This window comes from Apteryx rowi, unplaced genomic scaffold, assembly GCF_003343035.1.
Source record: "Apteryx rowi isolate R43461 unplaced genomic scaffold, aptRow1 scaffold_5, whole genome shotgun sequence".
NCBI lineage: Eukaryota > Metazoa > Chordata > Aves > Apterygiformes > Apterygidae > Apteryx > Apteryx rowi.
The window spans coordinates 9,458,953-9,481,830 of NW_020450760.1; the positions used below are offsets into that span (position 1 = coordinate 9,458,953).

At 37.0% G+C, this 22,878-nt stretch overlaps 1 protein-coding gene across 1 annotated transcript in view; it reads right to left on the minus strand.

The window, feature by feature from the left end:
• Positions 1–12,600, minus strand: part of SPATA7 (spermatogenesis associated 7) — a gene marked incomplete at its 5' end in the record, with an annotated part of 38,649 nt that extends 26,049 nt beyond the window's left edge. The window contains 3 exons of the mRNA XM_026079459.1: positions 9,841–9,888; positions 11,444–11,536; positions 12,510–12,600. Coding sequence (XP_025935244.1) covers positions 9,841–9,888; positions 11,444–11,536; positions 12,510–12,600 — 232 coding nt within the window. The remainder of the gene's footprint in view (positions 1–9,840; positions 9,889–11,443; positions 11,537–12,509) is intronic.
• Between the last annotated feature and the right edge of the window lie 10,278 nt (positions 12,601–22,878).

The window sequence follows — 22,878 nt, forward strand, 5'->3', positions numbered from 1 at the left end:
AAGTCCGTCTCCTCCTCCTCTCATCCATCCCCCTCACTGGCAGGATTGAGGAGAAGATGACCTGGGCTCCCAGACCCTTGACCACCATCCCCAGAGCTCKGAARYCCTGCTTGATGGTCTCCAGTTTGCCCTTGGTGTCATTAGCGCCCACATGGAAGAGCAGAAGTGGATAATAGTCCGAAGCGTGGACCAGCCTTGGCAGTCTTTGCATGACATCTCTCACCCAAGCCCCTGGCAGGCCGCAAACCTCTCTAGACATGAGGTCAGGTTGGCAGATAGATGCCTCCGTCCCCCACAGCAGGGAGTCCCCCACAACAATCACCTGCCGCTTCTTCCAGGTGTTCCGGCAAGGCACAGGGTCTGTTTTCCCAGGTACTTCCCTTGCAGCCATGCCCATCTCCTCCTCATCCTGGARGGCRCTAAACCTGTTCTTCAGCTKCARGTCTTCGGGAGGRGTAGGAGCCTTTCTCCTCCCACGAGCAGTGACCAGTTTCCAGCCTTCTTCTACGGTGTTATGATGTACCGTTTCACACGGCACAGAGCCCTCCAGCAACTCCATTGCTGTGGGGAGTTGGGACTGTGCCATACTGTACCATTAAATTAATTAAAACTCAATATTTGTTTTGCTACAGTAAATTATTATTATATGGCTGTTCTAAATTACTATGATTTCTAATTGCATTTGTCTTAAATGTTACAGCACACTCAGAAATTAGCTAAAGGTCAAAAGTTTCATATGTCTGAAATAAATAATTACTCAGGCTCAGCTAACAGTGTTTGTGTGTCTGTATAGAGGCTGTAAAAAAACAAGTCTTTCCTACTGTTTGGGTAAAATGGCTGAAATGAGTGTTGAATTAATATCTAGGGAGACATAGTGAATATATGACAGAGCTCTACAATACAAAAATACAAATTACAGAGAAGCATGAGTGTCTCATTTTGTAACTGCAAGTAGATGCCTGAAACAGAAATTTCCCTACACTCAAGCGCTTAGGTGGAAAGCGGATTCATCTAAGACAACACAAGCTGAAACATATTACTGCCTGTTCTACCTATACAACATGGCTTCAGAGGAGTTTCGGGACAACTGTGAAGCAGTGCGAATATTAACGCAAAACTAAGTTCTTTTGCTGTCCTTATTCTGCTGTTTGCTTTTTAGCTCATACTTTACAGTAGGATTTTTCACACCTCAGTGATAGAGGATTGAGACTGAGATTTAACATACCTGGACAGACCCTATCTTTACTACTGGGGTTCAAAGTTGTAAAAGCTAACTTCTGTGGATCTCCAGGACTGTTTGTTATCATTATTATTCTCAGCCAAAGCATGGCTTGTGCTTATGCGTACTGAAAGAAAGAACAGTAAGCAGGCCAGGATGCTATCTTTAGTTATCAGAATGACATACTGGGACTACGGTCACCTACATGGGAAACGTAAAGCCTTTGCCCCACACTAAACATACACTGAGCTCAGCTCAGCTAACCCAGGGTCTGTTCCAAGGCTGTACCGTCATGCGTGGGTACCACAAGGCAGAGCAGGCATAGGCAAAGCACAGTGGCAGCATTTTCAGGCTAGATCTGCTGTAAAAACTAGGAACTGTAAACCCAGCAGATTCAGAATCAATAAATTCTTCTGGAACAGAGCTAACATAGGGGTAAACAGACAACTAGATGCAAGTTAGGATAGACCTGAGGCAGTCAGCAAGCAACACAGACAAGGGCAGAAAAAAAAAAAAAAAAAAAAAAAAAAAAGGATGCTGCCAACCTGCCCTTACTTCACATGCCCGTTCCCCAAGCAGGAACTGGAGAATCCAGTCTTTCAGTTTAGCTTTAGCTAGACAGAAAATGGTATCGTACAAATGGCCTGAACCTTTGAGACACTTGTGCCTTTGAGGTACAAGTATAATTAGGACTGTTAGGAGCTGAAGATATTTAACACTACCATACAGAATCACATGTGCTGCAGCTGTGAATATATTAAACACATAAAAAATGAGACTGGCATACAGGGACAAACATGCAGTATTAAAAGGGAGAAAATGTATCTGTTAATTAGATAAGGTTCCTCACCTTTGCTTCAAATCAACCACAAGTATAGCGTCTTTGATTTTCAGTGAGGTTAAATAAACTCTGAATTTGACAAGACTGCCCTTAGCACACTGTCATGGACAAGCACAAAGTAAATATCAACTGAATTCATTACAAGGTACTTAATAATTTCACTGCAAACAGCTTTAACTGTACATTGGCTCCAGAAACCTATCCTATTTGTAAAGTCAAATATGGGAAAAATTCAAGACAATGTATATATTTTGTTATAAATAAAAGAAAAAAAGAAAAACCATTTTTTTCATATCTTCTAAAAAGGAAATACTTAGGAATATAACATACATTTTATAGATCCAAATTACATGAGTCCCTTAGTTAAGCCTTAATAGAAACTTAATGTATCTCACTAACCGCTGTGCTGAAAATCACCATGAGGATTTATAGTATAGTAAAGAGATAATACATTAGATTATAAACAATGTACTGATTTTTGTATTTCAGATAAATTCAGAGTCTACGAAACTGAATTCCTTAACTTATTCCACCCACTCCAGGAATCTGTTTCATTAATTCTGTTGGCAATGAGGGGAAGCATAGGAAAAGGTATAAATTTTAGAAGTTAAAGAGCTACCTATGAAATGCTGATCAATCTAATACAGAAATAACACTTTTGCCTAAGCAAATACTCTGTTCACAAAGTTTAGAGTACACTTACAAAGCAGAGATCATATCTTTATAATATATTTCTCTGTTAGAGTACTCCCTCTATAGGCTTGATTCTTTTCGCCTTAAGCCTAGGCTGCAGCACCATTTCCAGACAAGCGCTTAGAATTATAAAATTAATGCCATAAAACCTGGAAGAAAGAAAAAAAATCATACATATCACACTCCTAAGCAGTTCGAAAGCTCTGTGCACATAAAGACAACATGATTTGAAATGTAAGTGCTTGTCCTTTGCTCTGAATTTCAAATCACTAAATTAACATTTATCACAGCATGGTACAGTTGGCAGAGTTAACCTTCAAGTTATTTTATTTTTGATGTAAATAAGCTATGCCAGACAACAAAATATTAATTTCAAAATACACTTAGATTGAAATTGAGTTTAGCTTACAGAACAGCATATCTCAAAAGAATTGTCCAAAACTGACCATTTCTCTGTTGTGTTTTTACATCAGCTGTTTTTACAGTAACACAATTCTTGATATTATTTTCCCTTATGAATTCTCCTAGATAAACAGTGCAAACATCAACCTCATTTCTGGTGACCTTGAAGTTACCACAGATTAAAATGCCCAGCATACCAGATGTTGAAATCACTTTCATAAGCAAGTGCTTCCTTTTATAAGAATTTTTCCTTTCCAGCTTCCTACCTCAGTTAGCACAAATCTGCAGTACATCATTACTTAAATATGTAAAGTAAATTCTCATCAAAGTCAAATAGAGCTTTGCCTTTGGGTGCAAAGTTCTCATTTCTCTTAAGTCTAAATTTAAGTGTATTAACACAGAAATTAACAATTTTCATGATTTTAAGAAGATTCTGCAGTCCTTCCTCACATGCATTACCAGCAGCACTGTTTGTGAAATAAGGGAGCACTCACCAGGAGGAAAGGTGACAAAAGATTTATTAAAGGGCTAGAGATTCCTCCAGCCTTGTTTGTAGCAAGCAGAATGTTACTCAGAAAAGTAGCGTTTGTATCAGTGGAGCTACTTAAGAAACATGATACCACTTGGCCAAGCTACTAATAGCAAAATCTGGCCATCACTAAAGCTTGGAAATGAAGCCCAACAGTGAGGCATGAATCCTTCAGAGGAATTTCAGAAGAGGCTAGAAGCACAGGATTATCCCAAATTTATCCACCTCTGATCCACACTGGGAGCTCGCATACCATCTCGTAGGCACTTCTGCAGGCAGCCTGCAGAATACAGAAGGGCGTGTGCAGCCCACCGCACCGAACCTGCGAAACACTGCACCAACATGGAAGSAAGCTTCCGAGCCGGCTCAGGTAAACCTCAATCAGTGTATTCGCGAGAGAGGTCAGGCTGGCTTCTAGCTGGATTAGGACAGCGGATTTTGTCCCAGGCCACCACTGGGGCACTCCCAAGGACAATTTAGACATACTATACTAAACTAATGCTGTGACTAAGTGGAAAACACCTAATTTTATTCCAGTTCTATGGTATGCTAAGGATATTTTGTGGTCTTCAGCAAAAGTGGAAAAAGGTACAGCAACAATGAAAAAAAACCCAAAACAGTGGGCAGATGTTAAAGCTGGGTAAACTCAATTAAAAATCAGAGACACATTTTCAGTAATAAAGATGATTAACTACTGGTACAAACTACAAAGGGAAATGATGTTTCCTCTATTGCTTGATGTTTACAGCTCAAGATTACAAGCCTTTTTTGTTTTTCCGCTTTATTATATTCAGCCTGGTCACTAGCTTCAATATTAGTGCTACCAGGAGAAATTTTGGTCTGCTTAAATCATGATATCTGACTAGATGATCTAATGTTTTTTTGGCAACCACAAACTCTATGAAAAATGTATTTCTTGATATACTGAACACGTTTCTTAAAATTAATTACCTCTCATAAAAAAGAAAGAAAACCTTTGTAAAAAGAAATCAAAATTACTATAGTTAAAAGTACAGATTGATAAAAAATTTTACACATTGGGTTTTCCTGCTGTCCAGAAATTCAGACTTGATAAATGTGCTGGAATATCTTTCCAAAGACATATCTGAGYTCTGAAAACATAAGTGTTAGAATTACCTGAGTGTTTCCTTTCAAAGGACTTATTTTAGTTGCTTATAGCTTTCACTTTCAAAAATGCATGTGTACAGACAAGACTCAAGAGAAAAGTTAAGAATCAAAAGCAGGGAGATTTTGTGAAAGATGCCTGCAAAACAGCAACAACAACAAAATACTTAAGCCTGCTTTCATAGATCTATCCTTTTCATAGCATAAAGTATGGACAGGGAAAATGCAAAATATGTATGTGCTCACCTGGAAGATTCAAATTCAAATATAGAATTATATAATAATAACCATTTCTTCATATTCCTACTTGAACCTAACCCCTATCCTCCATGAACTTAAAAAAAAAAATTACTGATCAGTCTGAATCCTTTCCCCCTGTCTCCCCATTCAAGTTTCATCAGTGCTAAAATAGATTTCTAGTGGGGACCTTCTCAGCATACTTTTTTTCTGGTATCAAAGAGACCTGCATTCCCAAACACTCTAATCACTGGGTTCAGGCTGTACTATCAGTATGCTCTGTGGAAAAACCTCTAAACATATGGGTTGAAAAGTTAATACTGTTAGAAACTAGGCATGTGTAGGAGCAGCTGTCTTACTTGGCATGACTTTTGTCAAGTTTTCTGGCACAAACTCCACAACTACAGACTTCTAATGGCCACTGGTATCAATCAACATGCTTGGACTAATTCTGAACATAGAAGTTTCACATTTCAAGAAGTTTCACATTTTAACAACTATTTTAAGTCAACAGAGCTGATCTAATACACAAGAACATGTTCACTGCTAGCCCAGTGGCATGGCAGCTTGCCTGCTTTGCTGCCAGCTAAGATAACGGGAAAAGAACAGTGGAAACTAAATCCACTTTAAGGACAGATCACATTCAGTTGTCCAGGGAGAATGCCAGCTACAGTATCATGTTTAATTCTTAAGCACTAATGACTGATTCATGGCAACAACCCCAAAGGGAAATACTCACCTGCTATTTTAGCAGTACATGAAGCACATTTTTAGGGGAAGTTTTTTAAGACTGTCTGCAGGAATTCTGTTTTGCAACTCTTTACACCGTTGATACATCTTAGCATTTCAAACCGAAAATTTACCCACTGTCCCCAAATCTGTTTTTGCAACAGAGAGTGGAGAAGAAAACCCTAATGGAATGCAGTAAGTAATAAGACAAGGAATACGGAAAGAAAAAAAGTAATAATATGCTTCCACTGAGGCAATGCCAGGCACAGAATTACTGGGAGAATAAAGCTGTAACCTCCCATGATGCACTAACTGGATCTCAGTCACACTGTGGACATTCCCCTGATATTCAGTCATACTGATGGTGCATCTGTGCCTGTATAAATAATAGGCCCCAAACTTAGCAAGAAAAAAGAAAGTAATTGGTTTGAAAATACTCTAAAAATCTTTTTTCCTACTTTCTTTTCAGTACATTTTGAATACTCTCATTGCCTGAGCTACTGGTTATCATCTCCATATAATCTCTTTTATAAAAGACAGAGGAAGAAAGCTGATCCAGTTGATCAAAGACACTACAAATGATACCTAGCACTGAGCTTTACATCTGAGCATTAATATTTGGCAACACTGTTACCACACTACTGAAATCTATAGTTATATAGTTATAAAGAACTATAGATACATAGAACTATAGGAAAAAAAAAAAAGACAACTCTGATTTCAGGCAAGACATCAGTCCAAATAATTTTCAATTTCCTTCTAAACACCTGCAGTTTATAAGATTTATGCAGATACTATAGAAGTGACTAGTACTATAAAGTGATCTTAGCCAGAAGACAAAACATATCAAGAAAACAGATCAGAAAAAAATATATGCATACCTTGAGTATGGACAATTATTAACCTTCAAATGATTTTTATTAAGAAAGGATAATCTAAAGTAAATGATAAAAATGCATACAGGAAAATCCTGGACCTACTGCAGTTCAGACAGTTTTGCTGTTGACCTTCCWGGACCCACAATTTCAACTACGGTAGCTAAAAACCTTATACTCCGCCGTTCAAAATTTGCCTTTTAAAACTGAATTTACAGGATACACACTTTCAGGTGAATTCACTCCTAATCCTGACAGTATTCAGATTGGATATCAGAAAAATCTTTTTGCTAGGCAGATACGGTGGCACTGGAACAGGTTACTCAGGTTGCAGAATCTCCATCCCTGGAGTTTTTCGAGCCTTGGTGACCCAATCTARTGTTGGCAAATGTCCTACCTTGAATGGGAGGCTCAAGGAGGAGCAAAAGACCCTTCTAACCAGCATTTCTCTGATTCTATGGAAGAAGGGCAGAAGTTGAGCTTCTGAAACATTAGGACAAATGACAGTGCATACTGACTGAGCTGTTGAAGAGAAATCAGTAGATAGGAAACTCTATCTGGTAGAAAGTTCCTCTTCTGAGATGCTAATCGAACCAGCAAGCAAACTGTAACTTTTAGCCTTGTGTCTGACAAATGCCAAGAGTCCTAAACTCCAGTGAAACCAAATGTTGAGATAGTCTCTCCCTCTTCCAGGAAAAAAAAAGGGACTGTATCTCCTACTGCAAGAATAATAAATAGTTGTAGCATTTTATGCAGACAATAACTGAGGACATTTTTCAACATGGCAAAATATAAAAACTATATGGATGAATATTCTGATAAAAAGATATTGCTTACATAAGTTTGCTTTATTACTTTGCTTTCTATTTTTCATCAGCCTTCACTAGAGAACATGAAGAATTTCACAAAACAAAACCTGAAAACTGGGGCAGAGACACGATACTAACTTGAGAATCCACTTTTATGGAAAAATACAACACTGTTTATTGCTTTTATTAAACAGATTTTAAAAATGGCAAATTCATTGTCAACTTATAATTATGTAATTTCTCTCAATAAGAAATGTCAAGCAAACACACCATATGTTAGAACTGAGCTAAAACTACAGATAAAAAGGTCTAATCACATTGAATATTCAACTTTGGGATACTGAGAAATAACTGTAACATTTGTTCAAAATTAAACCGGCACTACTAACTTTATGATCAGGCCCTATTTTGGGAGTATGATAAAATTCAATTAATTAACTATTATCACTCCCAAATTTTAGGCTTGAATAACAATAAATATTTTGAAATATTGAGGGATTTTCTTCTAATTAAAGGCTTTATTTTTTTTTCTAGCTTTAAGTTGTTTTCCTTTGTAAACTGGAAATGTCTTCTTCCACGGCCGTGTTGATTATATGCATGTTCCAACAAAATAAAATACAGCATCAGCTTTTTCCATTCCAGTTTGAAAAYAGGCGAAAGAGTAATTCAGCGAGGATTATGTGTACCAATTTTATCAAACAGATGCGAAAAAACAAAAGCAGTAACAAAGGTGAAATGTTTCCATCAACACCCTGTATAGGAGATTAATGGTCCGTCTGTGACCAGAACAGAGTTACATAGTCAGACACCGGTTTGAGTAAGACGAACTGAAAGAGAAACATATTGAGCTAAGGCTTGCTATCTGAAATGGAAACTTCCTCACTAGAGAGTGCACCTGCCAGCGTCATGACAATTATCTGCTCAGGTTAAGGCACTGTTGCTGCCTCCCAAAATGAACCTGTTATTTAGGGAAACTCATTTTGGTGTGAAACACACAAGCTCTCAGCTCAGGAGCATTTTATCTGTAAAGACAGCAGACTGTAAGACAAATGGGCATTTGCCGATGTTGAGAAAGACCCAAGCCCTGAAAAGGTATGCAAGAATAATTGTTAATTAGGGAATCTAGAAAAGAGTCTAGCAGATGCAGAAAGAAAAACTACAAGAGTTTTTTTTTAGGCAAACATTTAAGTGTGTCGCGCACCAACTCCGTGCTTCCCCGCTTGTTTCAAAGGAACTCTTGGTAGAGCTGGAGCATGGAAAGGAAGAATTTTTCAGATGGCTCTGCAGAACAGGTGATCCGAAATTCCTACTGCAGTCTGGATATCCCTGCAATACTGCTCCAGCCTGGTCCATCTTGCTTTTGAAGCAAGAGAAGGCATGCCCAYAGATAGCCATGGCATCTTTGATCCAGGTGCAGCTTGTTGCCTAATTCACTCTCAACCCATTGTGCAGAAATACTGAAAAAATGAAATCAAGCCATTCTGCCGAAAGGATGAGTGATTCCCTGCAACAACTCTAGTTATTCTTATAATTTTACAAGGCAGTATCACTCTGGCTTGCCTAGCTTTGAGACTAACCATAAAGTATACAGTACTCAGAAGAAAAAAGTACTTTATCTTTCCATCCTAAATAAATATTTTTTTCCAGAATCTCAGCACTTGTAACTAATTATAAATATGGAATGGGATTTAGAGAAAAAGACATCAGATAACAGAGATATTTTTGTTATTTTAATAAACAGCTGCTATTTATCCCCTTTGACTAATACACTTCATTTAGTATTCTGTTAGTTAATGATTTGAAAGTATTGCTTTTCAGCTAACACCATAAAGAAGGCTACAGTACTGATACTTTTACACAATAGTAAGTAATGAGGCAACTCTCAGAAACAGTAACTGCAGTTCAATCCAGGCTGTGGGGCTGTGTGCTTGTAATTAGCTATGTTTTCTGTGAAATGAAACAGTAAGTTTCAGACCAGGTCCCCAGATGCCAAATTCTCCCAATTCCTCTTGACCTTGCACTATTAAGCTCTCTTCTTGAAAGTTCAGTCTCACGACATATCGTGAGAAAGGACAGAGAAAATGCTGAAAATCTCCTCTTCCGCATCATTAACTAAGTGAATGAAAAGGATCCTAAGCAAAGTTAACTGTAATCCTAAGCACAGTTAATCACTGACAGACTAGGTACATCTTGCTAGCATTACATTCATGGCAGATTCTTACAAATAGGTGCAGCAGGATGAAAAAAAGCTGGAGAAAAAGGAAATGCACATATGCTTGACTAAGAATCATATTCTGTTGTTACTCTTCTATTTCTCTTGCTCTTTTGTTTTAAGCTAGTTTTACAGAAGCTTTTTCAGAATTAACATCACAAATACTTACATTTGATGCTGGTCAACCTACTTCTGGGCACTGAACAGTCTACAGCCGCTGAAAATATGAAAAAGAATAAATGTGAGTGATTAAACATTGATTTATTTACAAACATTTGTGATGGTTAGAACAAAATGACTATAAAACAACACGGAACAAAGACTAATTTAATCAGAACACAGAAGTTTTTCTACATTCTAAAATATGTTAGCTACGTACTGTGCATTTAAAGTATTAGTTTGATATTAATATAGTCAGATTATTTTAGAGATAAAGACAGACATTAAGGAAAATATACTAAGAAATACTTGAAGGAAGAATCACTACTTAAATGAAGATTCCCTATAAAAGATTTCTATACATTTTCATCTTTGAGAAATATAATTTAACTGCTGACCGCATTTAGCTGCATACCTGAAGATACTGAGTATGTTATATGCTAGAGAAATAACAGTATGTCTGTTCTAAGCACCGACTTTGGCAGAATCAAAAACCTCAGTGCACCCCTCTTTAAAGCAGGCTTTAGGAAGGGAAGGTATGATATAGAGAATCAGCACAACCATCTCCGAAACCCTTTCTCTGAAAATAACTAGAAACAGACCATAAAATGTTGTGAGAGGCATTAAAAAACCATTTATCTCATATCCTGCAAACTTTTATGCATTTAATTTAAACATTTGGGCTATCTTGTCAAGCCCTAGCATTAATATTTCTAGGACTGAAATCCCCATGACCAGTTTATACAATGAAGAATGAAATTAGGCTGTGAATTGTTAAGTAAACAACACTAAAAACTATTTACAGAATTTTCTTAGTACTGTGCATGATACTAACTTTCTAAACACAGTACTTAATGCTCCATATATAACCTTAAAATTAATTTTGACTATAATGCAGTTTGTTTTCAGTTCTAGCACTGACAATGGGGAACTATCAGTCCATAGAGGAATAACCACACATTTCTAAATCTGAATAAATTTTGGGCATGATCTTGCTATAATTAAGAAATATACAAAGTTTTCTATTAATTTTTTTTTTTTACAAAGGGATTACAATTACAAACAAAATTGTTTCAGGAGCAGATAGCAGTTGACAGGTATTTTAAGCTGCGCTTTCATTAAAAAAATTTCTAAATTGGACTACTGGATATTCAGCAGATCTGCACTGAGACCTGATTTGCCATTTCCTTTTGTATGCAAAAAAACCCACTGCTATGTAGCCAGCACTGTCAATCTCCAGTCATACTTGTTTTAGGCCACTGTGGTACATATATAACCTACAAAAATACAGACCTTTAACGACCACAAATTAGAAGTGCTGCTTGATCCTATAGCCACATCTAACTGTGAATACTGGAATCTCAAAATAGCAGAAGAGAACAAGTTGAAACTTCTTTTAATGTCATTCTGTAGTTACTTGGAGGCTAATCAAGGCAAGAAATTGTGAAACAATATTAAGCAGCAGCTATAGCTCCTTGCTGATATCAGTCTGTGTATGAAACAGGAAAAAAGCTAAGCATCCTACAATCCAAATCATTGCATCTTGATAGCAGCCTATTCTGAAAGAAGGAGCTAAATCTCAGAGTAAAAGGTTCATATATGTACATTATTACCTTTGGCTGAAAGGATTTTGTTATAATGAAACATCAGGTGATCTCTGATCAGGTACTGGTTAGCTAGACTCTGTGAGGAATCAGTGCAGAAAGCTACAAAATTAAAACATATTTGAACATTATGAAGACAGGTATAAGAACACCAAAATTTTAAACAATTATTAACTGCAATTCAAACCCAAAGTCAGTATTTCCAATAGCAGCTGGACAGATGTCAATCACTATCAGAAAATGAAAGCCAAAAAACCCTGAAAATGATTTCACTCTTAAGTTTTATCCTGCCAGCATTAAACATGACAAGTACCAAGATGAAACTTTGCTTTCCTAAGAGCCAGGGCCAACATCATGCTTCTAAAAGACTTGGACACATGCTTTCATTCCAGTGTGTCATCTCCTCCTGCTGCCGCTGGTTTAAAGCTAGCTTTAGTTCCTGGCCACTTGCTTTCTGCCCGTGCAAACTCACTGTCCAGCTCCAAAGAAGTCACCGCGTGCTTAAGTTCTTTGTTCAACGGGAGTCATTTTCCTTTCTCAGCTAGTATCACATGAAACCACCTTATCTCCCCCCCCCTTTTTTCCCCCTCCTTCCTCCACTGAGCCATTAACTCACAATAAATAGCTAAGGAGTAGTTGAACTTGGACTATGGAAATGTCAGTACGGAAACTTCCTGTTTCTCCATTCCACACTCTTCCGAAAAATGTGGCTGAGGTGACATTATAGCATATAAACATATATTAGCCCCTTTCAACTACCAACTATAAACCTATATGTTTAATTAAAGGGCTTTTTTAAAAGCAGTAACTTCAYATATTTTATGTAATATATGTGACATATATCTATATTTATATATCTTGCTAACTATTTCTAGCTAGTCAAACAGTTAAGACAGAAAACTCGTTCCTCAAAAGTCATTTCAGTAAAGCATACTAAATGTACGTACTATTAAACTTCAGCAATTGAGATCAATGCAAAGATTTTTATTCTACAAATGTTTTTATTCATAAAATGAATGAATTTACACAAAAGCAACCATGTCAACCTTCTTATGAAAGCATGTGTGCTACTTACCATTACTCTTAGTACTTAAGTGTCCTTTAAATGGACTTGCTGGACCACATCTGGGAATGACAACAGCTGCGTGTTCACTCACTTTAACAAAATGTCAGAGAGTTAGAAAAGAGAAAAATAAATATTTTGACAGACAAGAGGAAGCAGAGAATCTTTCCCCATAGAACTCATGAATGATTGCAGAGGACATTTTCAGTAGAAAATATACATATTTAAATGTTATACTATTACTAAAATATAACACTTTACTTATGTAACTTAATCTGGATGCCAAATTATGACTGTAGTGTGTTCGTTGGTTTGTGGAATTAAACAGGACAACAGACCATTAGATCACTTCAGGTTGAATTTTACATTGGCCATTAAATTGCACGTAGATTTGCACATAGATACAGCCTAAGTTTTGTACCTAAAGCCTGATTTGTTTTCAAGTTTTATTCATAGAATTTTATCATTATGGCAAAGGACTAATGTGAAAAATATTCTCTATGTAGACAATGATTGTGGTTAGTTTTATACTAACATTTGAGCTTAATATTTCAAAAGAAATGAATTATCTTTGTGTGAAAAACCATCCTAACAATGAGAACAGTTTATTTCAAAAATCTACTGCTGTTAATGTAAGAAGAATTTGGTTTGCTATTCAACAACTCTACAGACAAGTGCAGGTGCTGACAAAACTTAATTAAATATCTAGTTGTTCTGAAAAATAAAAGACTAGGAATTAGAGGCTTCACATCTCCTCCATGAAAATAAATGCTGCTGTGTCAGGCTCACCACCACTGTCTGTTATGCAACCTATGATCTAAAAATCTCCACCCAATTTAATTAAGATTCTGCACAATTTTCAGAACAAATTTTAGAACATGAAATATATATTTGTATTGCTAGTATTACTACAGCCATGCCAAAAGACAAGCATGCTCCTGCCACACATGTTAAAAAGCCCCTTAATTCCTCCCTTTCGTGGCCTCTTGCCTCCTGCATGCCCAGCGCCTGGTTTTCCGTGTCCCTTCCCATTTACCACTGTTACACAGGGACTGATACAATATTACTGTAACTATGTACGTGATGTGGTGTCAGACTATTAATTAACAGAGATTATAGCAAAATAAATTATTCCTTTAACAATGTTTTAACATCGTTTCCCCAAAAGCCTTATAAAAGACCTCTACTGGTTGTACTAAATATCAAGTGACTAAGATTAGTTAGGGAAACAAGAGGTCATAGCTTGTTTAAAACTTAAGATCTTCAGAAAATAAATAAAATGAAAATCAGTAGCATACATGAAAGTTTTCAGAGCATTTTCTTAGCAACCCTGTTGCCAAATGACAGTAAATGTGGATCAATAAACTCAATCCCTATTCTTACAAAGCATGACAAATTATCAAGGTGATCTTGAATTAGTATGAGGATTTCACACTCAGAAAAGCCAACCTTTATATAGCATGGGCTTGTGAGGCTTAAGTACAGTAGAGCCAGTATCTGCAATAACAGTGCTCTCACTGCTCTTTGCTGTGAGTGTTCCAGACCAGGAGTAGGAAAGGGATAAGAAAAAAATGAAGAAAAAAGATATGTAGATTTTTTTTAATCCCATCCTACTTTTTTTTTTTTTTTAATCTTTATGCTATTTTCTTTGTTCTTCAAAGCCAAAGGACAACATTCCTACTCCTGAATACCAATTTGAAATAATTCATTTTAAATTCCCCTTCTGGTACAATTCTTCCTAATCCCTATTTGTGATTTAAACATACATAGGGATAAACAGTACTAAATTGATTTTTTTTTAAATATTAAAATTCCAAGCATCCAAGAAAAATTTACTAAGTTTAGAATAACTGTCTTCACAATGATTGCAAACCTATCAATAACGGCTTTCTTTCTCATTTAAATATTATATTTCTCTATCATTATCTATTACATTTGAGTGGTATTCATGATCTAACTGGCTATTCACACTGAAAAGCATAACTTCCTGAAGTTACACTGCTCACCYGTTTAAAGAATCTGATCTTTGGGAGGACTTAAATCTTAGATTATAAACATATTAGTAGCTAAAATAAAAGGTCCTCCTAATAATAAAAAACCTGTAGAAGCCCCTGTAAAAGCCAGAAATCTAGACTATAGCAAACATATGAAAATCAGAGGGTTGCATTCAGCATTGCTCAAAATCTTTGCAATTTTCCAGCATTTTCCGTACTTCAGATCTGAGTTATAATTCCAGAAGGAGACACATGTGATACAATTACATAAAGTTATAAGACTATCTCTAATTTTTATGTGACAGAATCACAGAGGGATGAGTATGGACATCTTAAAAATGCACAGAGACATTCTTATAACTGCAGCTGATTCTCTTCAGGTAAGCTGACCGCCTTTAGCCAGATTTAAAGATGATCAAAGATGCTCAGCAACCTGTTGCTCTTCCTGTCTTCAGCTGGGGATATGTCTGTTCAGAACCGCTGAAAAATGAGGTGATTTTGAAATGTTCATTTTCTGTGCATCACCAGCAGATGGATAAACTGTATCAAATGACCTATTGCATGCTGTTCTTTTAGCCCTTTACTATAGATTTATATCAGACTTCAAAATAAAAGCCAACCCCCTCTCCTGCCAACATCTTGCATCATCATTTCATAGGCAAAAAAAAAAAAGTCAGAAAGGGTAAACAGGGAGAAATATTTTGCAGTCTCCTCTGAATATTTTGATTGTGGACAGAGCAGAGATTGCTCGCAAGCCATGCAGAAACCCCCAATCTGTGAAAATCCCAAATCCACTGAAAACCAAACGCCATTTGTGAAAAGGTCATGGTCCTCATAGAGGGACTTACATCTCGCGCTATGTCCAAGACCTGAGTTCCTCCTGCCTCCCCTAATTTCTGTGCTACTGAGGAAGGATTTCATCCGCTTTCCAACCCATGCCTATTAATTGCAGGACACTCGGTCCTTTCACAGGTATCTTTGAAACCCTCTAAGAAGCAACTTGGCCATTACAACAGTGACCCATGTTCCAGGAAATGGAGGTCTTTGAATAAAAGTTTTCCTGAATACTCAGATTCGAGGGGCCCTGGAATTGCCAGGGTCACAGCCATATTAGCACCTGRACACGATTAAAGCTTGTAGGCCATTAACAAATGATACTTTCTTGCAGTTTAGAACATTGCATTACCAGGCAAAAGTTTGCACTGAAGAATTTTTGTGGTTTTTTTTCTTCCTGTTGGATCCTGGGCATTAAATCCTGGCAAATTGTACATGCTATTACAGCTTCAATTAAAGAACAATCTTCAATTTAAAGTACTTTCATAAACAGTGCTTGTGAAGAAGGCCTCCTATGGTGCTCCCATGGTGCTTCCTCTACAGTACCAGCCTCTGGTGCTAAATAATATGAATGAAATAATTTTGTAACCTTTTCATCGAGGAGGGCATTTGAGTCTCCCTTTCTGTCAGTAACCTGTTTTCACAAAACCTGTAGGAAATCTGTCACAGAAAAAGGCCCCAAATATACTAATTTGGCTGAAATAATGCTTAATGCTATTGAAAAAAGAGGCAGAGAATGCATAGCAAGTACACCTTTGATTTCTTAGGATCCCAGGCTGTTTTCATGTAGATGTTCCATCAAATTTACTGTTTCTACACAAAATTCAACTTACACTATCCTCCCTAAATCTGAACTGTATCACAGCTTTTTATACTGACGTACACTTACAATAAAGATAGAAGTTGTTAATGTCAGAGGAGAACCTGGAGGATTTGGTGTGTGGGGGATATGTGATTCATTTTACTGTTTGTTCAAAATGTTTGAATTGAGATATAAAGTGTTAACATTTGAATGGTAATCCTCAAATTTCAGAACGGGTAGCCCAGTCAAACCATAAGAGAGGTCAAATGTTTTGCAAGTATAATTTCAGGTTGTCTGCTGACTTGAGCAGGTATTTGTTTAGTTTCAGTTTGTATGTTCAAAGTTATTTGTCCAGTAGCAAAAAACTAGACTTGAATTGAGGGGTTAGATAATGTGAACAGAATTTTAAAGGAGGAGGTGAGATTTTCAGCAAATTACATAGTTACCAAACATATACCTGATAAAACGACAATAATAAAGCATTATGATTAGAGCACCTGGATAGCTAAGGGAGTGAAGGCAGCTGTACCGTGTCAGGGCTGCGAGCAGAGTAAAAGCAGTATGCACTTTGCTGACGCGATCTCTTTTTTTCTTTTTCAAAACCCACTCATGCAAGTGATAATTTTTTTTCAGTGAAAGTTTTCCTACTGATTTTGATGGACTTGAGATAAGCTCTAAAAAAATATATCATTTGGGAATAGGACCACTTGTCTGAACTGGACTTGGCAGAATTCATCCCAGTACTTGCTGTACTAAAGCATCTTCAGCAATAATAAAGTAGAAAATATACATTTTAGTCAGCAAACTTCTTGTAATAAAATAATCTATTTTAAACCCTGCAGTCACAAATTTAAGGTCCATGTACATATATTTCCAGAACTGGACTGGAAACTCTTCAAGACCATGTCATTTAGTTTAGGAAATTATTTTCTGAGATTTAAACCTGAGAAACTGAAAAGCACAATGGGTCCATCCCTCCCTTGATATATCAGACATGTCACTGCAACATCTAACCATACATTTCATCACAGTGTGGGCAGCGTGGACTATCCATACTAACTATATAACACCAGGCTTCTCATGTTCTGTGTTCTTCTGTAGTATAGAGAGCAAGCAAATTAAATATTGCTAAAAAATAATAATTAGATCTTCTAGTTCCTTATTAATGTTTGTATTTCTTGCTTTTGTAGGCTTTCCCTGCAAGTGTGGGATACTATACAGTGATGAAGGCAAAAATAAAAAAAAGCTTTCTCAGTAATTCTTTCCAGCTGGTCTCTAAGGTAAGTAATAGTTATATTATTCCAAAGATATTCTTAAAAATTTTTGTCAAAATGATCTTTTCAGTTTCCTTTAAAAATACATCCTATCTTTATTTCTTTTCTATTTTACAGTCTTAAAAATCATGGAAATCGGTGGTTTGTATTTGTTACTTTGTTTCCTAACTATTAGCAGATATACAGAATTTATAGAAATTATTTTTCTACAAAGCCATTTCAGATTTACAACACAAATTTGTACCAGAAACAAGCCCAGTCTTTCATTATAGTGTTCTCATAGGAGAAATTTGAAACACAAGTATTAGACTTGCTATTTTTACAGTAAATCTGAATTTCAGCTATATTAAGTCAAAGAAAGCTGAAAAACTTCAGTCAGGCTATATTTACCCACTCCCACCAAGACTGGTTATTTAAAATGTAACCCATTAAAAATAGAGACACTATAGGTGGAACACCAGATACAGGCACCTAGATCCAGCACTACAAGCCACAAAACCTCCACTTAACTGCGTAGAGAAGTGTATTTCATAGGAGCAACTACTAGATTTTAGACAGGATTCAAAGCACCCTTAGCTCCAGGTGGGTTCAGATCTCGTGTCCGCCCCGTAGTCTCAGAGGAATGCGCTCATCACTCAGCTAAAGCCACCAACCCTTATGTACTGCTATATATACCCTTACCCTCATATATAGCCACCCCCTATACTGTTCTGTTTCCTGGCACCAGGATTCTTGCATTCCTGGCTGCACAGTGGCCTCCTCTCAGCGGGAGGTGTATGAAGTGCTTCTGCCTATAACGGACTAGAAGTACAGCATTTGCATGAGATGCAAGGGATTTGATCTCCCTGAGGCTGATAAGGACACTGAGCCCAAATTTCACAAATGCTTTGCAACTACTCTAGCCCACACACTAAATAAAGCATTAAACATCTAATTTTTAAAGGGTTGGTGCTCTTGTCTCTACCACCACCAACTATTCTTTTCTTTCTCTCCGATCTCTCAATGCTCTAAAACAAAAATAGTTAGTGACACATCTGTACCCAAGTGAATAATTCAGGCAACTACATGCAGAAGGGGGTTTGTGCTGTGAAGGATGCTCTATCGCCCTTTTGCTACTGACTAGTTTAGTAATCTCCTGTTCAGTGTGCTTCCTGCTGTGAATCCATTCTTTTAACTCTGCACACACTTAACAGCACACTACAGCACTCATGCTGTACACATGCTGAGGGGGGAACATAAGTGTTTTAAATCATCTCTGTGAAATCCTAAATGAGTTAGCAGTAGTGATAGAAACTCTTTCAAGCATCTAATCTAATGCTTCTGAAAAGGTCATATTTAAAGGAATGAAATTAGGACCTGAAATATAGGTTCTTCCATTTTTGGTACTACGAGAATTTTTAAATAAAAGTATCCATTAATTCTTTATRCTACAGAAATTGTTGTGCATATGGATACAACATGGATATAAACACTGCTTTCTCAAAATGCATTAGGAGATTAATAACCTGGCCATGAAAATCCACACTGGATTGAAATTTATTTCAAAATGCCTTTTATATTAGCATGATGATATGTTTTCACTAAAAAAAAAATAAAAGAATAATATGATGCTCTATTAGTAGTATGACTMCTAAGGCCTTCTCTCCTATGGATATGTCTTGCATCTTCCTACCAGTCCCCCTCAGCTTCTTTCAATGTCCCCAGTTCGTCCTCCTCCCCTCATCTGGAATCATTCCCCCCCATTATTTGGCTATGGCTGGTGAGGTGCTATATATGTTAGAACTTGTCAACTAGTTCCTGGATTACCTATGACGTGGCACTTATTACCAGCCACCTACTTGTTCATCCTCTAATGGACAAAGAGGAGAATGCCTTTCTCTGAATAAGCATGTTGATTTGTTGGCTTTTTTCATAGCCAGCCACTGATGTTCATACCACTAAGCCTCCTACTGGCTAATGGATTCTGAACTGGTGTGAGGAGGGAAGAGAGAAAAAGGCTGGCAGAGAGCAGTAACCCGCTCACAGACTCTTTTTTTTAGGAAACCAGGTTTAAACATGGCAGCTCTACATGGCTTTTTGCAGTGTCTATGCAATCACCGGAGGTAACTTCAAATATGACTTTAAATTCAGTTGATTACTGAATGCATTAATAATGTTTCATATTATTTGAAAATTACAGTGAGGAAAAACTGAGCACTTCATAATCACACCTGTATTCTTTTTTTTTTCTGTTCAAACTAAATAGAAGCCTCATGGACCCATTTCTGGTTTCAGTGATAACAAAACTCCCATCAATTCTGAAAGTACAGAGTCTTAGATGTGAAGCTATCTTTAAGGGAATTAACTTTAAAGTTGATTAAGAAATGACAGAATCTACCAGAGGAAATATATACTCATCATTTCCTAAAATTTCTGTAGCAAAACTTGATGAATAAAGTCCCAAGAAGGTACAACACCCTGATTTTGAAGTAAAGTCCCATATGTTCCATTTGAATTTTGCATGGAATCATTTGCATCAGAGGCAAAATATTATTTTATCATATGAAATGATTATATTATAACATATTACTCCCTGACATATGCACCACAGATAATCTTATAAGCCATTAATCAGATAGCCACTATTAATACATTCATTATGCTGGATTACACAAAAACTCTTCTTTACTTCTACTCTTAATGCCTAAGAGTTAGTTAGTTCTCTCAGTCCTTCACAACTAATAATCTAATAGTATTCTGCATAAATGAAAACCATTCTACTGAAATTATATCAGTTTAAAAATTCAAAACCTCCTCTGATTAGTTGAAGAAATCTAATGAAGTGGCAGTGTACAGTAGCCTTCAAATATGCTAATAAGAGTCTTATTTGAAGAAGTAATTCTTGAAAAGTGTTTTTTTTTCCTAGTTATAGGCTTTATTTGACCAACAATGCAAGTTTGGGGTGAAGATTATTGCTCTAGTTGTACTCCAAATGTAGAAACAAATGGGTGTGTCTGTCAGCAGCATATTTTGTGACAAAAATCACAGGCAAAAGCAAATTATCTTAAGTTATCCCCACTACAGTTTGCTTGGGTGGAACCTCTAGAGTTAGTAGCGGCACCAGCAGTTTTGGATTCTCTGGAAGGCTGTCTAAGATGTGGTGTTCCAGCTGTAACTCTCTGCTACTTTTAAGTAGTATGTGTACAATTACCAATACAAATATTACCTTTAAGCCAGAGGTTTCCAAACTGTAACTAACCAGAGAAGCTCCCTGGACAGCTGTGCTTCTGCAGATGGCGCAGAGCACCTGCTGCCAGGTACTGTAACGACTCTACTGACCTGTCTGTAGAAACGGTGCTGTTATTTTAACCTGCTAGAACACTAATTCACCAATTGTCCTCTTCAGCAACACAAAGGCCAGAGCAAGCAGAACTTCAGAAAGTAAAGTCCAACATGATGAACCTATGTGCTGGTTTCTACTGCATCAAGAAACTCAACGTTATCACACAAAGCTTTTTCATTTTGTTTGGAAACTCTGAAGCCTGAATAAACTGCCTAAACATAAGGGCAACTTCCATTACAGCAATGAGTGATGACTTCCCCATTGCATAAAAGTGACACAAATCTGTGCCCTTAATTAACAATAACCATATGATTTTATTACTGTTCAGACTTATGCCAATCACAGGTAGTGGGAGTTCAACAGCCTAAAGCAGAAAACTGGATTTAAACAATAAAACTGGTTTGGAATTACAATATTCAAATTATTTAACGTCATACTATAAACCTATGACTGTATTAACTGACTCCTGAAATTAGTAGAGTAAATAACTGGGGGGTTTACTTTATACCTAGAATTAGGGGAAAATATAAAGGATTATCTTGTCAGTGTATTTTATGGGGAAAAATCTCTATCCTTATGGAACTTTGAAAAGATCTCCATGCAAGCCCTACAAACAAAAAAAAATTTACTTTTTACTTTTGCTTAGTATTCTCACCAGACAAAACAGAAACCCTGATAAGAAACAAGTATAAAATTCTGTTTCTTTCTTAACAATTACAAAGCCAGAGCTGAACAGGAAGCTTAGCAAGGAGTACATTAGGGCACAAAACAGAGTATCCCACCTATTCTGTATTAGCTTTCCAGGCAGACAGTGTGTGGACCCAAGTGTCTTATAGAGATACCACACATGTGATGTGTTCTGTCTCTTTTATAAATTGCTTGCAAGCAATCCACTGGCTATTCTGCCAAGTTTGCTCAGGCACATGGATTTTCTAAGTTAGCTCATGGTAAGGAAGCTATATTCTCGTCTGTGCTAATCCCCGTTGTCTGTAGGGATGTTTCCTGAGTGCCTGTGAAAGTAGGCAAAGGACTGTATATGCTACTTACTCTGTGATAACTTCCTATGCAGACAAACAGTAACTTCCCATGTAGACAGATGAGACAGATAACTCCTTCCCACTTGTGAAGTATTTTATATTCTTCCATTTGATTTAGCAGGAGTTACTCATGCAAAGCTTGCTGCAACCTGAATGAAATTTAAATCTTATATCCTATTTATTCTCATTTTATGGTCAACCGATAATCAGCACCCTTTTTGATTCTCCAAAAAAGTAAGTATTTTGAGAATCAAGAATATAATTTGTCAGAAAAAAGATAAGTCCTTAATAAAATTGTCTTCATACTGAGTAAGATAACATCTTCCATGGAGGCTGTAATAGCATAAAACTTGGTTGCGCAAGATACTAGGCTTTGCTCTGAATTTCATATTTCTATGTGGTATTAGAATTTGTGTCAAAACTCCATTTTGATATCGAACATCTTTTGGAGGGACATCTGCCATCGTCTCCAAAGACTTGAACTGCCACACTGAGATGCGACGTAAGAGCACAGCGCTCTCAGTAGGCCTGACCTAACATAGCTAGGTATGATTTTGACATTACATGAATGAGCAATACTCTTATTATTCAGCATTTATAGGATAAATTCCTATCTTTGTTTTTTATTATGCATGTCATCATCAAGTTCAAACCTAAAAATATTTTAGATATTTTTTCCAAGAGCTAGAGCTGGATCCTGCAACCATTTTCCTATGTTTATGCCTGCTTTTATCATGCCAAACGCCCCTAAGATTATTCATAGAAACAGAGCAGAATAGCAGCCCCCAACAGATTAAATTAGGTAAGGAACCATTTTATCGAAGCTTTGGTGCTTTGGAGTCTTTTATTTTTCCATTACAAGTGGATTAAAGCCCTACCAAAATAACAAACTTGAGTCTGCATCCAAACAACGCCTAAATGACGCCCTACGCACAAGACGAAACCCATTAGGGACCACAGACACCAGCTCTGGAGCAGCAGAAAGTTGACTGCGAAAGGCTCGGAAATCTGGGCCGCGCAATGAAACAGAGAGGCTCCCACGGACAAGCGCCGCCGGCAGCGGCCAAGGCGGCCAAGGCGCCCGCCCGCGGACGGCGCGGGCCGCCCGGCAGCGGCTC